The sequence below is a fragment of the Clinocottus analis genome, unplaced genomic scaffold (genome assembly GCF_023055335.1).
Source record: "Clinocottus analis isolate CAN_PGR_092001 unplaced genomic scaffold, fCliAna1.0.p SCAF_6, whole genome shotgun sequence".
NCBI lineage: Eukaryota > Metazoa > Chordata > Actinopteri > Perciformes > Cottidae > Clinocottus > Clinocottus analis.
Genome location: NW_027176218.1, coordinates 12,039,809 through 12,060,833, shown reverse-complemented (window position 1 = coordinate 12,060,833; position 21,025 = coordinate 12,039,809). Strand labels below are relative to the sequence as shown.

The following is a 21,025-nucleotide window of genomic DNA, read 5'->3' as shown; positions in this document are numbered from 1 at the left end:
TAGTCTGATGGAGAAGATGGTGCACACTAGTGAAGGTGCTGGAGACTTTGTTTGTTGTGGACCTGCTGGATCACATTTAGCTATTAAGTTGTCTGTTTATTAGTCCTCTTAAACTAATTGAAACTACTGTAGCACTGCCAGGTTTAAGGCTGATAATACAGACATTGATTTTTACTTAGGGCCATGTATCACATATTCAGTGACTTTTTCACAAATTGTGCTTTTGTCTGGAAATAGTTTCCTATGGTATAACTTAACCAGTGCACTTACACATCTAGTAACATTGAGCTTCATCACAGTTCCTCCACTGTTTCCTGTTAGTGTGATTGATTGTAGTTTCTGTGTTAGTGGGTTACAACTTCCTGTAGCAGTTCACTCAATGGTTCCAGACAGGATGTTGTGCTGTTACAAACAGGGCGGACTGCCAGAGAAGCGTACAAACATATCAACAAACGTTTGCCTCACACACTTTGTATAGCCTGTACAGAGTATAATTATATCTGTCATAATCTGACAAAGCAAGTGTTTGTGTTTGCAATATAAATACATACACAATCAAGGATGTTAATGATTAGTCCTAAAAGTCGTTCCCCAGTTTATCGTCCACATCTAAGTTGTGAGTATTTTTAGTTTTTGGCTTGAGGCTACATAACCGTAAACACAATACAACGATCTCAGTTGTCAGTTTCCCCCCCAGACCTTTCACTATCATGAATAACCTACAATATGAAAGCCATGAGGAACAGTAGTCACATCTATATGTGATTAAAGCCTGATAAATCAATTAATTAAATCTGAACAGATTAAGCTACTAACCATATTTTCCTACTCCTTTGAATTTTTTTCACTTTTTTTTAAAATTTTCCTTGAATTTCATGAACTGTGGAGGAAGATTTTTTTCCCCCGCTTGCCAATCATTGGCATGCCCTGCTGCGTGTGCATTCACAGGCTTAGATGATGAAGGAAAATGAAAATGCTGAAGGTTGATAAGTGATTGCGACTAAATGTAATAGGTAATCAGTGCACAGATGATTTAAATATAATTATCTACATTCCTCTCTCTGTATCAGCTGAAGGCCTTTCCGCAATATTATTCTGCAATAATATGTTCAAACTGGGAGCATGACGGAGCATTTTTGACTAGGTCAGGAAGAAAGAGAATTTCAGTTTCTAAAGGAGGAGTCCTAAAAAGACATGCAGAGATTTCAAGCTTGGATGATTATTTAATATTGCCAAAGGATACAAGTGGGCAATTTGGGAAATATTTTTGAGCTTGAAATAAAAACTGTAAATGTGTCTTATCTATTTATTTTCAAACTTAGATTGATAGGGATGGAGTTCAAACAAATGTAGTAATTTCATATTTTTTAGTTTTTTAGGATTATATTACGATGTGTATGCATTCTCTTCTGATCACGTGTTGTCACGACCCGGCTCAGGTGCCACTCTGCCCGCCCACCTGCATGGACAACGACCAGTGGCAGCGAGTGGCAGAGAGGGTCGTCACACGTGTCTAGTACATGTTATTGACAACATGTTCAGTTTCATGCCAACATATTGGTCTTGCAAACCACAAGCTAATTGTATCTTGTCAGTCCAGCTTTCTGCACAGGGCTTTGTTGCACCGGCATCCTTTTTTAAATTTGTTTATCTCTCTGATTTGTCAATACATCATGGTAACTTGGAAAGTCTGTCAACGTGTGTATATTTATTTGTGTGTGTTACAGAGAGAGAAAGATAGCAAAACCAAGGTGACTGAATCCCTCACTAAAGCAGATAAATTATTAAAAATGCTTATTATCAGGCCTCTGTTCAACATCTAATCCACTTGATCACTGGCAAATCATCACCGAGCCTCTTCAAGGCAGTATCCGCGGCATTGTGCAGGACACAGACACACACACACGAAAGCACACACAACCTCAATGCTCTTCCCACTCATGTGTACATTGGCTGCCAGAGCTGTCTTTGTATCCTATCACCATAACAACTGCCTCAGAGAGCATAAAAAAAGAAAAGAAAAAAGCCAAAGTGAATTTCTCTCACTCAGTTTGACTTGCAGATGGGGAGAGTAGCAGTCGGCAGCTCCACGCAGCATGTCAGTACGGCGTGCATGAGCAAAAGGCAAGCTTGTAGAGGCAAGCGGGCTGCAGATGACTTGTTGTGAAGGGAAAGGGGGTGTGTGGTGGGAAATTTGGAAGGTGCAGGGTGTGACTTTTGAAGGGATATGCAGTATATGAAGCCACGCATGGTGAGTGTTAAAGGCTGCTGAGTTTTGTTCACATTCTTGCATGTGATCGCGTGCATGCATTTGTCATATTATACGCATTGTGCTAAGTAATTCAGATTTGTGAAATGTAGTGTGTGTGTGTGTCAGTGCGTGTGTGTCTGTGTGTGTGTCTGTCTGGAGGGCTTTGCACATGTGGATGTTACGTAATGACTGAGACTTAGAAGCAGCAAATTCAATAGTAATTTAAGTTTTCTGTAAAGCTCATTTGATATATGACAGATATCATCTATAAAATGATATCCTCAAGATGGATATTAGTCTATCATCCTTATCCTCATAGATATTTTTATGTTCAGTATTAAACTTTAATTCAGTAGACTATTGTAAATAATGGCTATTTTACTTTAAGTCTTTTTTAAGTATAGCACGTAACCATTAGAGATACTTTCTGCGTTATAATATTATGTCTCAGATATTCCAAGAGAGATTGTTGTCCTGATTCTTCAGGCTGTAGTAATCTACAGTGAAATGTCAGTGCTGGTTCCTTGCTCATAGCTTAATTCTTCCCTCTATACTCTACAGGCTTACTTCCATCAACAGAGGTGATAAATATTTTTAATCGGAAGTCACGGAGGAAATTAAATGTTTTTGTGTGTGTACAGTATGAGTGTATTAGGATTTCAGCGGGTAGGATCTGCCTGTGGGTTTGTATGTGTGTCTTTGCTTGTTTTAAACATCAATGTTAGACTCAGTGATGCAATAACGTTGCTCTCGAGCACTATGCCGTATTATAACCATTATATTTGAGCTCAAAATGCGACGTTAGCCTTAGAATTACATTTTATTGTCACAAGAAAGGTCTTCATTTTACCATTACTTTACAGCCGTTCCTTGTCTTTTTTTGGTCTATATTATTATAGCTTATACATCTACTGCACATGGCCCATTTGCTTGGCTTGACGGAACAAAAATCAAACCTTCAAACACAGAAGGCGAGAGCAGCGACTTTGGCTTTCATCTCTGAACTGCATTATTAAACATCCCCTTCCACATGAGTCTGACATCACCCAATCACAGCTGTCTTTTCCTCCACTTCGCCCCTACCCCCTCCCTGCTCCCTTGTCTCCCTCCATTAGGCAAACCTGAAGAAGTTTATGGAGTATGTGCAGCAGAGAAACATTGAAAAGGTCTCAAGGTTTCTGGAAAAAGGCCTGGACCCCAACTTCCATGATCCAGACACAGGAGGTGAGCAAGTCTATACTATGAAATATGCAAATGTTTGTCCAGCCATAAAAGACATCGTCCCTGTTTGGTGATCTATCATCTGGTGGTGGGGTGGGGGAGCGGGGGTTAACACCAACAGGAAGCTGTCACTTGGGCAGAACAATGGGTGGCAATCACAGCAGTCAAGGCAGTTATCCAAATGCAGAGTCACTGAACATGTAAACCCACAGTTTTGATCACTGTGGTGGGCTATTTTATTATCAAATATTGACAGCTTCAATTGTTGAATGTCTATATACTCAAAAGAATGCACAATAATGTTAATGGCAACACGATTTTTGATATTGTTTGCTTGCTCATCTTTGGGTTTTACAGAATGTCCTCTAACACTGGCAGCACAGCTGGAGGGATGTGCAGATCTAATCAAGGTGCTGAAGAGTGGAGGGGCGCATCTGGACTTCAGAACAAAAGATGGCATTACTGCCCTACACAAGGCTGTGCGCAGCAAGAACCATACAGCACTTATAGTGAGTATAACACACACACAATTGTCGCAGAAAGCTGACTCATCTCTTTTTCTTTTGCTACACCAATTGCTTGCTTGCAAACTTTCCCTCCGGAAAGGGAAAGCTTGCAGGTAGGCAATCTCTGGCAGAGGGTGCTTGAGCAATTGAGTACAGAGGGTGCTTGAGCAATTACTAAATATGTGCGGATTAACATGCCCTCTTTGAATGGGCTGGCGTATTCATTGCATGGCCTTGTATGTGTCTGGTTTGAGGAGGCTTGTAACCTAAATGAAAGGATTTACCTGAGTCATATAATTGATTTCCTGTTGAGCCAGAACTGTTGAAATTGGAATTGGTTATTTATACTCAGTCATTGTCATTATCCAAACATTCAATGTCACTGGGCCATGTAATATACATAATATGTCTTCAAAAGGTCCTGCTTAAATCTCCAAAATAAAATAAAATAAACAGTGTATTTATAATTATTGTATACATGTCCCACAGCAAAAGATGCTTCTAATCACTGAATGAATGATTACTTTGCTGTGATTTGGTCTTGAGATAGCATTTACCTCGTGTTGAAAACATAACTAATACAGATCTATGCACTGGCCTTCTCAACCTTCACATTGTGACTTGGGTCTACATGAAGTAATTAAAGTATTATTGCCCCCTAACCTTCCTCGTGTCCCACTAGACGCTGTTGGACTTGAGCGCATCGCCTGACTATAAAGACAGTAGGGGCTTAACTCCTCTCTACCACAGCTCGATGGTAGGAGGAGACCCCTACTGCTGTGAGCTGCTGCTGCATGATCATGCACAGGTTGGCTGTGTGGATGAGAATGGCTGGCAGGAGATACACCAGGTAATACACACACACACACACACACACACACACACACACACACACACACACACACACACACACACACACACACACACACACACAAAACAGTGATGGTTGTGTGCAGAATACAAAAGTAGGTGCAGGGTAAGAGGTCTTGTCTGGTTTTCAGAGTTTCATTGAATTGATTTTTGTGTTTCCCTTAGCTTGGTAATTTCTTTTGTGGTGTTGAATCCCTCGGGGGGTTCAGGTGCCGATGGGAAGCTCCAGCTTGGGAAGGAAGTCTTTTTCTTTTCTTTTTTTACAGTATAAACGACAGACATTTACCACCTTGACCGTCTTTTCAATCAATTTGGACGTTCAACTGCATTTACAAGCAGAGAAAATATATACAAACATTTGTAAACCATTATTGTTTTTCTGTAAATCTATGTGGGTTGAATGCTCGAATAAAAAAATCGTTACTGATTCATGGACATGTTATTGCGACCACCAACATCTACACATGTGCTATACACACACCCACGCATATTGAATGCTCATTTTCTCAGAAAAAAGCAGTGCACCAGCATATATTTTGAAGACTACTAAAATGTCATAAACTATGCGTATATGTTTCTATAGTAAAATAGAGGCCTTGAGAAATGACACAGTAGGACACATTTACTCGTTGTACTGTTGCTGCAGCTGCATCTAAACCAGTGCCTGTCAGTGAAAATAGTGGTGTGGAAATAGGTCCTTGACCTATGACGAGCAAACGCAGTATAATGTGTGCATTTTACACTCATGCCGCCTCAAGGCATGCCCTGCTCTGTAAACATAACGGAGGCCAGTGTTTACATGCGTTTTTTGTTCATGTCAGTTCTATTTAGCGTCTATCTGTGGAGTGATAGAAAGACACTGAAGGTTCTTGTGCTTTAAATGGAACCAAGCAGAAAACTGGCGGACTCATCACCTCTGTTGCTCACGCAGAATACCAATAAGTGCACAGAAGATGTTGAATGGCAACATGTTACTCGAATGAGAGTCGAGGAATCCAACTAATATACCGGTAAATGATAAATAAGCATTTACTTCTTAGTCTTCTTTCTTCTTCTTCATAGTTTAGTTCATTAGAAAAATGTATCATCAATAGTTTAATTGGTGTATAACACCACACCATGTTTTACAATATAAATAAATACAAATAATGACTAATTTTAGGTAAATATAGTAACGTAACTATGCAAATATAATTGCAAAAAGAGGCAGCAGTCAATATGTGCCCGTTTCCTGCACCAATTTCAGCTTACTCGTCTATCCTTCATCTGTGATTCTTTCTGTCAGAGTTGCTTACTGTTAGTCTGGTTTAATTCATCTTAAGGTCTTAGTTAGAGTAAAGTAAGTATTGGCAAGATGAAAAGTTCACAAGTAGTGTTTTTCCTAGAATAAGCTGAACTGAACATTGTAGCCAAGGACAGTGGTTCTCAAATATGGGTACGTGTACCCAGGGGGGGTATGTGAGATACTCATCAAATATATTTTAAATTTGCATAAATTCAAAAATCCTTTTAAAATAGTTATTTTATAATACATATGTAATTAAATTTAAGTGTAACGAAATGCACTGAATTGTATATATCATATATTAAATGTATATTAAATCAGTCACAGGATAAACGGATCAATCAAAGAATCTAATAACTTTCACAATGGAAATGGTGACATCCTCTGTGAGGTGTGGGGGAGGAGCTCCATTTAAAATCTGAACCAGTGAATCAGTAGAATAAAAAATAAATTAAAAATACTGGGCAATTAAACCCCTCAGCCCTACAAATTTGCTCTCTATTGTATTTATTTCTAGTCCTTCTTTTGCCCCCCCTCCTCCTCCGCCCCCGCCCTTTTTTTATGTCCTTTCCAGCATTAGTATTCTAGAGGTATATATTGTGTACAATAGGATACACTGCTGAAGCTCTGATAACCAACAACAATCCCAGCATCATTTGTGTGCTGCCTCACTGCTGTCACACACTCTTAGCGAGACAGAACACAGGAGGGAGAGAACAATTGCTGGGAAGAGTTGGTGTGCTTCTTTCAATGACACAGGACAAAACCCGGGAGTAGAAAGGAAAGAAGGGAGAGCAGATAGATAGAGATTAGATGAAAAGTTTATTGCTCCGAGTTATGGGAAACAAAGAAGCAGGAAAAAGGCATAACTCTTGTCAGAATACTTTTAACTCACAGATTTTGCTTCAGGTGATACAAACAAGTTTCTCTCTTGCTTAGAGACTGTGAAAGACATGTGAGGAGAATTAGTCCAAAGGGAAACAAAAGAAAATATTCAATAGTTTTAACATTTCTGAGGCGTACGTGTTTTACTTCTTTCAATTTTTGTGGGGCCTTTTTCACACTTTAGATACAACAAATATGACTATAAAATGTGCCATGCTGCTGTACGATGTATAGTTTCGCCCTTTTGACTTTGTAAGTAAACTAGGATTTGTTTTGTAAATGGAGTAAATGTGTGATTATGTCCTTTCAGGCATGTCGCTATGGCCATGTGCAGCACCTGGAACACCTGCTGTTCTACGGAGCCGACATGAGCGCCCAGAACGCATCTGGAAACACTGCACTGCATGTGTGTGCTCTCTACAACCAGGTGCCAGCTTTTAAAGAAATATGCTTGTGTGCTTGAGAAATGTTTGAGTTTTCTGTGTTACATTCATATTGGACCAATGTGCAATACATACATAGCATTCAATGCAAATATTCCATGCCAATGCAAGAGACAGTGGCACACTTACCATGCAGGGCAAAAAGGGCTGTTTGATGCGTTTATCTTAATGGGCAAGGCTCAAATCCCGAAAGTCCTAAAAGTCTGTTGAATTTCTTAAATACAGTAATTAACCATGACCACAATCTTTCCCCCACTTTACCCAGGAGGGCCTAGTTGCCTTCGAACTTGTGCTTATCGCTTCTTTCCCTGGATCATAGGCCGTTGACCTCCAGGTCAAGAGTCTCCGGGCTTGTTCATGTCAGCACGCTCTGCTTGATTGATGCTGATGGTATCTGGATCCACCTTAAGCAGCTGTCGATGAATATTATTTATACTGTCGTCAATGTGATCTCGGTGGTCCTCCATGTCTCTGATCCATAGAGTAGTGGTAGTGTAGTTGTGTAGTTGTGGCTAAACTTAACCATACCATGACCATACTGTAGTTGTCATGCATATCCCTCGTTTGATGAGCGACTCAAAAATGCTTGCATTGAACACCAAATATTGTTATTGTTGTTCTGAAGACTCTGAAGTGTGAGCATTATGTATGTTTGTACATGCACACTTGTACTTGAGTGGAAGTTTAAAGCAGAGGTTTCCTTTACCTGGACATTATTTAGACAGTGTGTGTTGCCTGTTATGATAATGCTTAAGGTTGAAGAGATTGAAGAGAAGTGGTTCAATTGGGAGCGTGGCACCAACATGGGCAAAGATCAGAGATATTCCTATCATGAGGGTTTTTATTATACATTAATCCACTCAGTCTGCTGCAATTCGGATAAAAGCAGCGAACAGTATTTTGTTGTAGTTTAGAATTTTTTTATGCTCTGTTTTTGAAATGCCCCTGATAACTGATAACTTAGAGACTATCAGTGCCAGGCCGGGACTGTGTGCACTAGTTATACAGTTATTATTAAGCTGTCCTCATGAGGATTAATGATTCACTTTGATTCTTTGTACTATAGCGACTACATCAAGCTTTCATTCATTAGTACACACTGAGGACCTTGGTCTATATTTTGAAAGGACAAGGTTGAAATAAAACAATGTTTTTAAGTTTTTAGCAAATGTTCTCATGAATAGACATGTATATATATATATATATATATATATATATATATATATATATATATATATAGGAATAAATAACAAAAAGGAAAAAATCTTGCACATTGAAAATCAATCTGGTGAGTTTTCATGTTGTTATTTTGCACTGACTCACAATAAACTACAGCGCCCATGTTCATGGTAATGAATACACAGTTCAACAATAATGTGTTTTTGATAGTTTTAGGACAATAATAAATGTCTATAGCACAGAATTATGCCATATCAAGCATTGGCTACACAGGCAGTACTCTCTTTTTTGCAGGCTAAATTATTATTTTTATTTTGTCATATGATTTGTTGGAATTAAGAAAAAAATACTTTTTCAGGTGTATTCTTTTAGTTATTTTGTATGATTTCCACAAATAGCAGCCTCAGATTGATACCTCTGAGAGAAATTGTTTTAGCATACCTGACAACCTCTGCAGTCTCCCAAGTGAGGAATTGTGCACTGCTTGAGATGATGGCTGGGGTGGTGGTATTTGTCTTACAATCCACAATATGTGATATACTGGAAAACTTCAATAGTTGATGCAACTCATAAAATAATAATGTATTTTACGGTCTGTGATAGCAGGAATGAAAAAATGTGCATTTTAAAATTGAATGGCCGTGTTCAATCAGTAGAGTTACACAAGGACACTGGGACATTGGAGCAATGGAAACCAGCATACTCCTGGGAAAATGATTAGTGTTGTTAAGTACATTGGGCCCATGTGTTGTGTTCTGCTCCTTCATTGGAAGAAGAGAGTAGTGCTCAGTTCATGAACATTAAATGAGCACTTTACTAAGACTTCATTAACAAGTAAAAAGTGTGTGTGTGTGTGTGTGTGTGTGTGTGTGTGTGTGTGTGTGTGTGTGTGTGTGTGTGTGTGTGTGTGTGTGTGTGTGTGTGTGTGTGTGTGTGTGTGTGTGTGTTGTAATTGGAACTGTGTGCTGCTTGACAAATTCTAGTCATGAGGAATGACCTGCTTCAACTGGACTGGAACACAATAGTCTCATGCGAGTGAGAGAGACTTTGTGTGTGCGCGCGCATGTGTGTGTGTGTGTGAAGCTGTGTGCAACACATTCACATGAGTAAAGTAGTAGTAAGTAGTGGAGCAGGAGTGGATATAATAATAAAAGAGAGAATAAATAACTAGTTTAATTGACAGTTACTTTTACAACGTCTTGTAAATGTACAGTCTAGTAATGGATATGGTCCCAGCTCTTGTGTACTTCCGTCCCTAATGATGGCTATTATCTTGCCAGGGAAGGTCGGATGTCATGTTGATCTGATTGATCACAGGATCAATGTCTCTGTGCATGGTTCAACCCGGCTCCAAACAAGCTCTGATGAGTATGTACCAGTACAGAAAGAAACACGCTAGTAGAATTGACCGGGAACCTAGTAGTCCAGTGGCGAAGCTCAATATATCCATATGGAGAGAGAAAAGATAGTGTCAGAAAGAGGTTCAGATGAAGGTGGGAGACAGTTGGTGAATGGCAAGATAACATAATCGGCAGCAACACCGTACGCTGGATCAATGCTCCCGTTGCGGGGGTCTGGCTGGCCATTAACATTTACTGACTGGGCTTTTAGCTTGGCGCATGTGATCAGCAGCAGTGAATGGAGGCATTGCAGGGGTCTTTTACCTGGCAGACAGGTCCATGAGAGCTGGTTGGATACACATTATACTATAATGGCAACTCGGGACAAGACTGATGAGTAAAATTAAAGAGAGGTTGTGCAAGACACACACAGAACTGTTTAAACTCCTCAGTCCAATTCAGTCTTGGGACATTGCTTTAATAAGCTGTATCGAGGAAGTATCACTGTATTTTATGCAACAGTACTATGCAACAATACTATGCTGACATAGAGGACCACAATAATGAGGACGATTTCAGCCCGAAATCGTGCATCTTATGAGCTTTAGATAATAGTCACAATCCAATGTAAGAACACGCTCAATTTTCACTGGAGAATGCCAAATCTGCTTCAAATCTAATGAGAGAAGAATCCTCAACTGTATAAACATGGCTGTGAGAGGTACCATCTGTCACACTCTTTACACATGACTGACCCACGTCATTACTGTAAAGTACTTGACTTAGCTCACTGTTTATTCCTGTGTAGAAAATGTAATCACAACTAGCAAACCGTGGTGAGGACGACTGAGAAGGTTTTCTTAATGAATTCCTATAGGAAGCTTCGGAGAGAAGAGCAAGACAGATGGCCCGCACTGTAATTGGCCTTCATGTGACTGCGTGTGCGTGCGTGCGTGCGTGCGTGCGTGTGTGTGTGTGCATGTGCGTGTGTGCGCGTTTCTGCAATACATTTGTGTAAGAGTGTAAAATGTCTCCATATGACACGTTCAAGAATTCAGCTGTTAATTCTTAATTAAGCTTAATTCATTTGATTATTTAAGAAGGTGACACTGTGTTGACAGCAACACCAGACACAAAAACAATAAAACAGGCCTGGTACCTTTTACATGCTGCTTGACATGCTACCGACTCAAGGTTGCTTGTCATAATAACACAACACACTTTCCAGCTGGGAAGTTTTTCAGGAGCTTAGTAGTCAGAAAAATAGTGAGCGTCGGCGCAAGTGATGGAAAGTTTCGACACTGTCAACGGAGCTCAAAGAAATGGTGTTCTCAACACAGTCAGAGAGGACTGAATCTGAGCCGCAGAACAAAACTAAAATCTGTCTCAACACTGTCTGGCTAAAGTGACAGCTTTTTGCTGCTTTTGGAAGACTCATATCCATCATCTGATTCACAATGGTATTACACGCCCCCAATGGTATATGTTTGATGTAGCTCTCTTATCTCTGTTATACATGAAAACAAGGCAAGAAACTGCTGTGAGTTGGGTCCAACCTGCAGGTTCTGCTCTTTCTCCCGACATCAACAGCATGTTGTCGTATCCCATTAAAATACATGCAACCTTTTTTGTTTTATTTTTATTTATTTTTTTGTCCATGTACACCCTAAATATAAGTTAATAAGAAATGCATTTTATATGTCTACACATATGTATTAAATTGTGTTCAGAATATTTTGTCTAAACCTGTTAAAACTAATTTGTGTGGCTTGGCTTGGCATGACGTCCAACACTGACAGCACCAAATGTCTCGTTGAAGTACCAGATAGTAATATGGCATTTACCACCAATCCTTCTTCCTAACTCCAGCACAGTACAGGGATGTGGAATAATGCAGCAAGCAATTATTTTGCTCTTCCACAACAATTCATTGTTAAATAGAAGTTATGAAAGACTTTGCATTAAGAGAGACTTATTTTATTATTACTGTGTGCTAACATAGCGGGTTAGACTGTGTTGTGTGTGTGTGTGTGTGTGTGTGTGTGTGTGTGTGTGTGTGTGTGCGTGTGTGTGTGTGTGTGGAACTGCATAATGTATGGGTGATTAGCAGTTAGCTAAGCTAACAGTCTAAAGCAATTATCTAAATCGTTTTTTTGGGTTTTTTTTAGATGTTTTAGACCGTTAGCAGTTGTATTGGCTATTAGCAGCAAGAGTAATCATGCCTTACTCGTAAAACACCTGCTTCATTTACAAATACCCCCATGTTCACTATTATGTATGGACTTTGCAGGCTTGTCCAGGTTTTCAGTTTTCTCAGTTGGCACCTTAATCTTAATACACTTTTCTCAGTTCGGGCTACTCACCCATAGCGATTATCTATGTGTCTTACCAGAAGAGACGGGCACAGTGCATCAGTGTTGACCTCATACTCTAGTATATCTGGTATAATACAAGAACGGTTCATCAGATGCAACCAGCTTGATGACCTAAGTCCCATGGACGTTATTAATGAAGCCATATGTTGAATTTGTGCATGCATGTTCCTTATTGTGTGACTTAGTAGTAACAGGGGTCACCAGAATCAGTGCACTGATTGCAGAGCCAGGCTCGTCCTGCTAAAGCTGCTATCAGCGTTAAATTACATATCGACCCTCATTCAGTCAGCACAAGGACATACAACCATGTCTATCAATCTACAATTGGGTTTGTTGCTGCCAGAGGGGCCTGTGCTCATTTACACACAGTAATATATGGTAATACTATGGCACACAAGAGCGGTACATGTGTGGTTGTGATCTACTGAGGATGTCTGTGTTGTGCTTGTTAGTCCTTCAGCTGAGGTTTTCATACCCGCATGTGTCTTTTAGTTTACATTTGAGTCATTGCTTTGCTATCAGACTCTACTTTGAATGTCTTATATAACAATCTTAAATAATTTGTACATGGCATGGTTGTGTCTCTTTCGGTCTCTTTTTCTCTTCCCTTCTCTCTTTTTGTGTCTCTTGTCACTAAAAGATGCAAATTAATACAAAGTGTGTGTGCTGGATTTGATAAGCTTCAGAGTCACTGTGCTTTGAGTGAAATGTTGGCAGATTTTTATTACATAGTGATAATGCATTGTTTTCACTAATGCCTTAAAGCCTTTGTTTGTATCAGTTTGAATGGCAATAGTGTCTAAAAGTAGATTCGCAATTCAGGGATAATGTTCTTCTCGCATTGACTTCACAAATGCACTAACTCATTCTGACAGGTAATTTTCTACAACAGGGAGATTTTAGCTGTCAAGTAGCTTTTGTTTGCATTTGTCATTAGTGATGACATTACTATAAATCAGTTTGTTTTTTGCCGAGGTGGAAACTGAAATCCTTTGTTGCCAATTGACAAAGTCGTAGTTGCATCAGCACCTAGTAGCGTCAACGTCCTATGAGAATCTAAACAGTGGTGGTTTGAAATTGTATGATCAGGGCTTCATTTTCAGCTAGAGCATTCCTGTATTTGCTATGAATACTTTAATTATTATGTATGTTTACATCTTGCATACATTTGATCAGTGGATACCTTTGACATCAACAGTCTCACTGCACAGCCTCTTTATTATTATAATGTACACATGATTCAACTTTTATAACTCAAATAATGTCCTTAAAAATATGTATAAATATGATGGCTCTAACGTCCTCATGCATCTCTCTGTTCAGGATAGCTGTGCACGAGTTATCCTGTTCCGGGGGGCCAATAAAGAGATAAAGAACTACAACAGCCAGACCGCCTTTCAGGTATGTGTGTTAACCGAGAACCTCTGCATGTTACCGTGTGTCTATCATCATACCTTACATCTTGCTGCTACTTTGAATCGTTAATCGCTATTTAAAACTTAAGCAGCGTAACGACACCCACCCACTGCTGGTTTACCATCGCAGTCTGTGTCTGATTTCTGGTTGATGAAGTCCATGTGAAATTGACACTGACACTTCCTGTGAAGATCAAAGTTAATTTGTTTGTACATAAGGCAGGCTGTTCCACACAGTGGACACAACATTGCCACACATACAGATTTAACACATCTAACACAAGAAAGGACTAAGTGTGCAAAACATTTATTAGTGAGTTGTTGGATTATTTTATTTTTTTAATTGAATTAAATGTATCTGTTATCCACTTTCCGTCGTGTGTTTTCCCCTTTCCATTCCCTTTACTCCTCTCTGTCCCCACATCTAGGTGGCTATTATAGCAGGAAACTTTGATCTGGCTGAAATCATAAAGGTCCACAAAGCATCGGACGTTGGTGAGTTAATAGTAGTGACAGTATATCGCCAAGCTACCTCAGTCTTTTATAGGTTTGAACATGTGTTCAGAGGACGTCAGATTGAAGAAGTGATTACAGGTTATATACACAGCTGTGTGTATTAATTAATTAAATAACGGAAATGGAAATGTAAGGAATGTGGAGAATGTTTCAGGGATTTATATGATCCCTCCTGAGTTGAGGGTTTTTTTCTGTGGTGTAAAATTCTGCCATCTAGTGTAGACAGAATATAAAAGCCTAAATGCTGTGAATGTGTTATTCAAATATTGTATCCCTTTTAACAAATCATTTTAAATGGAAATCATATGGATATGTGGCTATATGTATGCTTCTTTCAATTTTAATAATAGTTTTTCTCCTTCATCATTACACTTTCGATATACTTTACAAAGCCAGTGTGCCGGTATTGTAATTGTGAACTTAAACACACATTGTATATTATTTTTGCAAATTAAACTTGTTCATAAAGAGAATACTTAATTCACAGCTACTTAAAAAAAACAATTAATGCTATTTTTAAACTACTGCCTATAGTTCTATTTTTCAATAATATAAACATTAAAAAAAATATGATAACTATATGTAATATAATGTATAAAATTCACTCGGAACTATTATACAATAACCTCCTCTCTAAGTCTTTGCTGCAGTACTATCAGGACCAGATGTATCATTAAGTATCATCATCACTTGACCAGTGTGTAAAAGTTTGCATATGGATTATAGCCAAGTAGAAATGTTGCAAATGAAATGGACTCAAGATTTAAACAAATTTGAGTGACCTTGAGATGTGTGAAATTGCAGTTATTTCCCCATCAAACCATTCTGCTCATTGTGTTTGCTACAGTTGCTTCACATGATGAGGTGAGTTTGTCTCTTTCGCCTCTCAGTGCCTTTCAGGGAGACCCCCATCTACACCACCCGTCGACGTGTGACGTCTGGCCCCCTGCCCTCGCCACGCTCCTTGCTCCGCTCTGCGAGTGACAACAACTTGAACGGAGACCACGATCACATCCGCGGTCAAGCCCCGAGAGAAATTCGTGGCCGTCAGGGTCACTCCCCTGTCCCTTCACTGCGCAGTCTGCCAGCTTTTGGACAGCAGCACAGCAGCCTTGGAGAGGTAAGAGATGGAGATAGTGAGGCTCTGCAGGTGTGTTTGAATTTGTGTGTGTGTATGTATATATGTGTGTGTGTGTGTGTGTGTGTGTGTGTGTGTGTGTGTGTGTGTGTGTGCATTTTAACACGTTCAAATTTAGGGTAGTCCGAAAAACTGAAGAAGAAATGTAACCATGTTGTACACGTGCTGCATATGATACTCGCCTCTTCTTCTGCTGTGTGTCAGAGCCGTCATGGAGATATCCCTGACAGCAGTCTCCAGAGTACGGGCAGCTCCAGATCCTCTCATTCCCGCTCGCCTTCGCTACATCACATGCATGAAGAGGACAGGCCAGTTCCCAGAAGGTCCCACAGCCATGGCTACCCACATGGACACGGCCATCGTGGAAGACTCAGGTCTGTAAGATTTTGTTTGAAAAAAAGTATACACCAATGATAATAAAAATAAGGTAGCCATAAAACTAACAATAACTTACGAACTAAGACATTATTGCACATAGAAAATAGATATCTGTGGTATCTCTTCTTCCCACACCGGGGCTGAAGCAGCCTGTTGCCGAAGGAGCTGCCCAGTGCTGTCATATGATATTTCTAGTGATTGCTCAATTAAACACGTTTTTAGGAGCATTGTAAAGTAGCAAAGCTCTTTCTTTATGTTCCGAGTTCATGTCTCACATTTGTCAGTCTTGGCAGCTATTCACTTAAAATAGATCATCTGTGAATGACCTTGTGATTAAACTCCTGCTTTGATATTTAAACCAAATTTAAAAAAGCAAAAAGTGCCATGTGATGTGTCTGAATCACTTGTTAGTCACCAGGCAGCCTTCTGCGTCACATTCCATCTGCTACTGGTGATAAACATGACATAACATCAATCGGTGCAACATCTTATTTATTTATTCATACATCAATCCCAGGCACATATAAAAGTTGTTTCCTGTCAGAACTGTGCTTGCAACCAACCCAGAGAAGTAATCTGTATAGAGCAGGGGTGTCAAACTCGTTTTAGTGAAGGGGCCACATGCTGCACATTTTGATCTCAAGTGGGCCGGACCAGTAAAATCACAGCATAATAACGCATAATTAACGACAATGTTTCTCTATGTTGAAATCATTGGTGAAGGTTTTTAGATAGTAAACTCTATGTTAAGGTCTTTCAAAAATAACGAGAAACAAAAAGACCAGAAATTCAGACATCAGCCCTCTGTTTATCTGCATAGGCTCTCCTCTGCAGATTCCCTCGCTTTGTGACACGTTTGTGATGCCACTTTCATGACGTGATCCATGTTTAACAATTTCCAACACAATAATATCAATGCTCACATCAATTGCGACTGTAGATCAATGGTTTGCATGTCTGTCTTATAAGCAGAGGATAAGATGTTTGAATCCTAGCTCTGCTAATTTTGATTGAACACCCTGGCGGGCCGGACTGGACCCCCTGGCGGGCCGGATCCGGTTTGACACCCCTGGTATAGAGCATAAACTGGGAATTGAATCTGAAATATAGTGGCTGATTGAAACACTGATCTGTATGAGGTCTGTTATAATTGCATTTGGTGCAGCAGTTGTGTGGCCTGTGCTCCTATCAGTGTTTGAGGACAGTGATCAGTGGCATGTTGTGTGTCTGGCAGCCCTGTGAATGTAACAAGCTAGGATGAAATAGTGCATTTGTCGTGCTGGGAGGACAAATGGCAAATATCGTACTTCAAATTCCTGTGTGTGTTTGTCTGTGTTTATATGCAAGGGTATGTATGTTTAGCCACTTGAACAAAGTAATGTGCATGGGTGCTTGCACAGTTCAGAGACAGACAGATGGAAAGTGGCTAATAATGATCACATTGGGGACCAATTGAAGGCTGCCAAGCTGTGAATGTGTTCTCGGTTTGTGTGAGAGAGATTGAGAGACAGCGGATACATTCTGAAATTAGAGCTATGAGTAATATCATTGGATGAGCCACTCAGTTCAAAACAGCTTGTCATTTGATGGATACATAAATCTGCAGCTGTAGTTGTGGTGCTGAAACACAGCTCCTCCCTTGTACACTGAACCATTAGACCAACAGAACAGTAAACTAGGGCTCTGATCACATCTCGGAGCGATGGATTTAAGTGGTTTACTGACACTTTGTTTGTTAAGCATTTTATTATGATCATATGTCAGTGCAAGATCACCTATGTGTAGCACACACCTAGTGTGATCCCTGGATGCCACACACCGTGTGTGTGTTTGTGTGTGTGTGTGTGTGTTTGTGTGTGTGTGTGTGTGTGTGTGTCTGTGTCTGTGCATGTGTGTGAGAGTGATGTCTGACAGGGGAATTGCATTACAGACACAGCTCCAGCTATACTCTCCTCTCCCTCTAATTCTCTGCTGTCACTTTACTCAATCCATCACAGACTCTCTCTCTCTCTCTCTCTCTCTCTCTCTCTCTCTCTCTCTCTCTCTCTCTCTCTCTGTCTCACACTCTCTCTCTATCTCTCTTTCGCTCTCTCTCTCTCTCTCCCCCTTTCATCCTGTCATTTATACACAAACACATACACACCGTATCATTCATCTACTGTATGGTTTGCAGGCAGAGAGCAGTCAACATCCTTTTTTAAATCATGTAACATGAACACATCACAGCCCATAGAAACTAAAGCTCTGATGTGTGTCTCTGTGTGTTTCACCACCTTTCTCTGTTTCTATCAAATGGTGTGTCCCATTTATGGTCACAAACTAAGTGCATCTTATTAAGCTATATCTGGTTCTACATTGGCATTAACGTTCAGTGACAGAGAAACATATTTTTTTGCTCATTTTGTACAAGGTTGACTAGGCGAGTGTGCAAAAAGGAACAAAGAGAGAATGGATAGACTGTCTGCTGTGTCCTGGTCTAAATGGCCTTCTGTAAACAGGGGAGTTGAGACCCTTTTGCATTACTCTGTCTTAAAGTATAAACATGAGGTGAATGTATAAAAAGCTCAAAATGAGCAGCTGGTCTCCATGGCCTGAACCTGCACCCAAGTGGGACTGACGCTGTCCTTGATTACTTTCCCTCTAATATTTCTCCCTCCCCATCTCTGACCTTCTGTTTATGCCGATGGTTTCACTCGAGGCATTATGGGTACCAGGGGAGTGTGAAATTAGTTTGGCCGGTCAGCAGCCCGCCCAACGGCAGACTCCAGCAAATTCCTGTGGAACTCCCCATCACTTCCTTCTTGTGACAGTGCTGCCAGAGTCCTGTCTTTAGTAGGAATTTAGGATGGAGACAATAGTATAAAAAGAGTTGGATCAGCTTTATTAGGACTGGATCACAACATGTGCGTGTGACAATCTGATGCAGTTGCCAATATATTAAGACATGATGACACTGGGTGATGATATTTTATTTAGAACAAAGCAAGTTTGCTTGTGTCATAAGAAGTTAATCTACTTACCATGATGTACTGTCAATACAAAGAGATAATTAATCACCAAGGGCTTTCTGTATTGACTGTATCAGTGTCTGAAATTCTGATATTGAGCTGTGCCTAGCCATTAGTCTTGGTTTGGAAGAAAAACTCTGAAGCTAAAGATAAAATATGATGTTACAGAGCAGAGGGTGAACAACTATTATCTTTCTTTTATTTCTAGTTTGTTGCTTTAGTTTCAGTTTTCCTAGAACAGAAGAGAATGTATGAACACATAATTCCCATTTTCAACCAACTTCCTTTGTAATTTTCAAAGTGATATCAGTTTTTCGCAGCTATTTATTACAATTTAAGTCTTACATTACATCTAACTGGTTTGGGCAAGAGATGTGTAAGTGTTTTTAAAAAAAAAAGTGTTTCCAGCAGATGTAAATCCCCACACAGCAGTAAAGAAACGGAGAAAAGATTGCAGGGTTGGAGTATGGTCTCGCTGCCCTTTATCCAAATACCGATTTCAACGCAGGGGTCTAAATATTCCTTCACACAGCATTACTTGATACATGTTGTCATGTTAGGTTGTTGTGATAGCTTATGGTGCCCTTGAGCAAGAAACTGTCATTACCTGCTTATGTGCTCTATTCGGACCCGTCATGTGATGAATAGAGGCAACAAACCTAATATGGGGTGTCACAATCGCTAGCTTCTGTTAATTGTTTGTTTGTTGCAGTTCTCCTCACCTCTCCCTCTTTTCTTTGCATTACAATACAATCAGGTCAAAGCTCCTTCTTAGTGTTATAGCTACATAACAATCCTCGCTTTCACGTCAGGCTCAAATCGTTGGCGCTGCCTGGTGATGAGGCTACGGAAGCGTGCGCACACCTACATGAATCGTCTTCAACGTAAAAACAGTGCCGTAGTATTCCATTCATAGCGTGCATCTTATTTGTTTTTCATGTTTGATAGATCTCACGCGGGCCGGGCTGGGAGAGCCGTAAGGACGCCAAGGTCTGAACTACGCCGTCTGGGAGAGATTTAAAGTGTAAAGCCCCTCCCAATGCAAAAAAAAAAAAAATGCTAAAAAACAACCATGCAATTACCGCATGTTAAGATAGATTAACGCCAAATTAATGCGTTACTCTATCTCCCAAGCCCTAGTAATAATATACAAATAGTAGTCTTCCCCAATTGTGGTTACTGCCAGCAATTGAGGGCACAGAACCGTGACATTCTAGTAGTTTAGGTACTTTAACTCCTCTTAAACATTTTCTGCCACTCATTGCGGTCCAGGTCGTGGTAGCAGCCAGATAAGATGGTAGCTTTGATGTCCCTCTTGCCCGCCACATCCTCAAGCTCTCCCTGGAGGATTTTGAGGCGTTGTGAGGTCAGGTTGGCTGTGTAATCCATCGAGCGTGTTATGTGTCTGCCTTGAGGTCTCCTTCAGTTGGACGTGCCCATGAGTTTTTTTTACTTTGAGCTCCTTCTGCATATCTAAGCCCTTCACCTTTTCCCTAAGGGTCAGCCCAAAGACCATGTGAAGGAAACTAATTTTGCCTTCTTGTATTCATGATCTCATTCTTTTCTCAAAGTTTCCATAGCATGACCATCGGTGACGGTTGGGACGTAGATAAACTACGAGCCTCGCCTTTGGGCTCAGCTCTCTCTTCACCATGACAGTCCAGTAGAACATAGTCGAGCGATACGCCTGTCAATCCCAGATTCTTTCTCACTTACAGTTGTAAACGTCCAGTTGTTTGGGAGTGAATTATTTATTACTCTCAAGTTGTTGTCAAGCACTAGATGGCTCATAGCAAGGAACTAGTTCGCCATATTTACGCCTCGGGACTTTGACAGAAGTCTTCGTCTAGTTATTCAAGCACGTAGAGTGTCTCCAAAAAAATACCTTTTCAACAGTCTATAGAAATCGGGATACAGACGGGCAGTGTCAGTTTGGTCATTAAAAAGCTGAGTGGGGATTGCTTCCCTTACACCATACACATGGATACATTTTCATATATATATATATATATATATATATATATATATATATATATATATGCAAAAATATGTTAGTGTATTAGAATATTGAACTGAAAAAAGATATCAAAGCATACAGCTATGAAGACGGTTCATATATTTTGACTATAAACTGAGGCAGCCAGACTCAGTATTGAGCTGTTTAAATGTTAACCTGTCTTTAGTGGTCTTATTGATCTTAATCAAGCATCTGATT

The 21,025-nt window shown here is 40.0% G+C and overlaps 1 protein-coding gene across 9 annotated transcripts in view; it reads left to right on the top strand.

The window, feature by feature from the left end:
- Positions 1–21,025, top strand: part of shank3a (SH3 and multiple ankyrin repeat domains 3a) — a 127,239-nt gene that overhangs the window by 44,357 nt on the left and 61,857 nt on the right. For all 9 annotated transcript variants that reach the window (XR_011080116.1, XM_068603195.1, XM_068603194.1 and 6 more), the window contains 8 exons: positions 3,367–3,475; positions 3,830–3,981; positions 4,661–4,828; positions 7,329–7,445; positions 13,679–13,756; positions 14,199–14,265; positions 15,177–15,406; positions 15,629–15,798. Coding sequence is in view for 8 of the 9 variants with exons in the window: in XM_068603195.1 (XP_068459296.1) it covers positions 3,367–3,475; positions 3,830–3,981; positions 4,661–4,828; positions 7,329–7,445; positions 13,679–13,756; positions 14,199–14,265; positions 15,177–15,406; positions 15,629–15,798 (1,091 nt within the window). In the remaining variant the exon portion in view is untranslated. The remainder of the gene's footprint in view (positions 1–3,366; positions 3,476–3,829; positions 3,982–4,660; positions 4,829–7,328; positions 7,446–13,678; positions 13,757–14,198; positions 14,266–15,176; positions 15,407–15,628; positions 15,799–21,025) is intronic.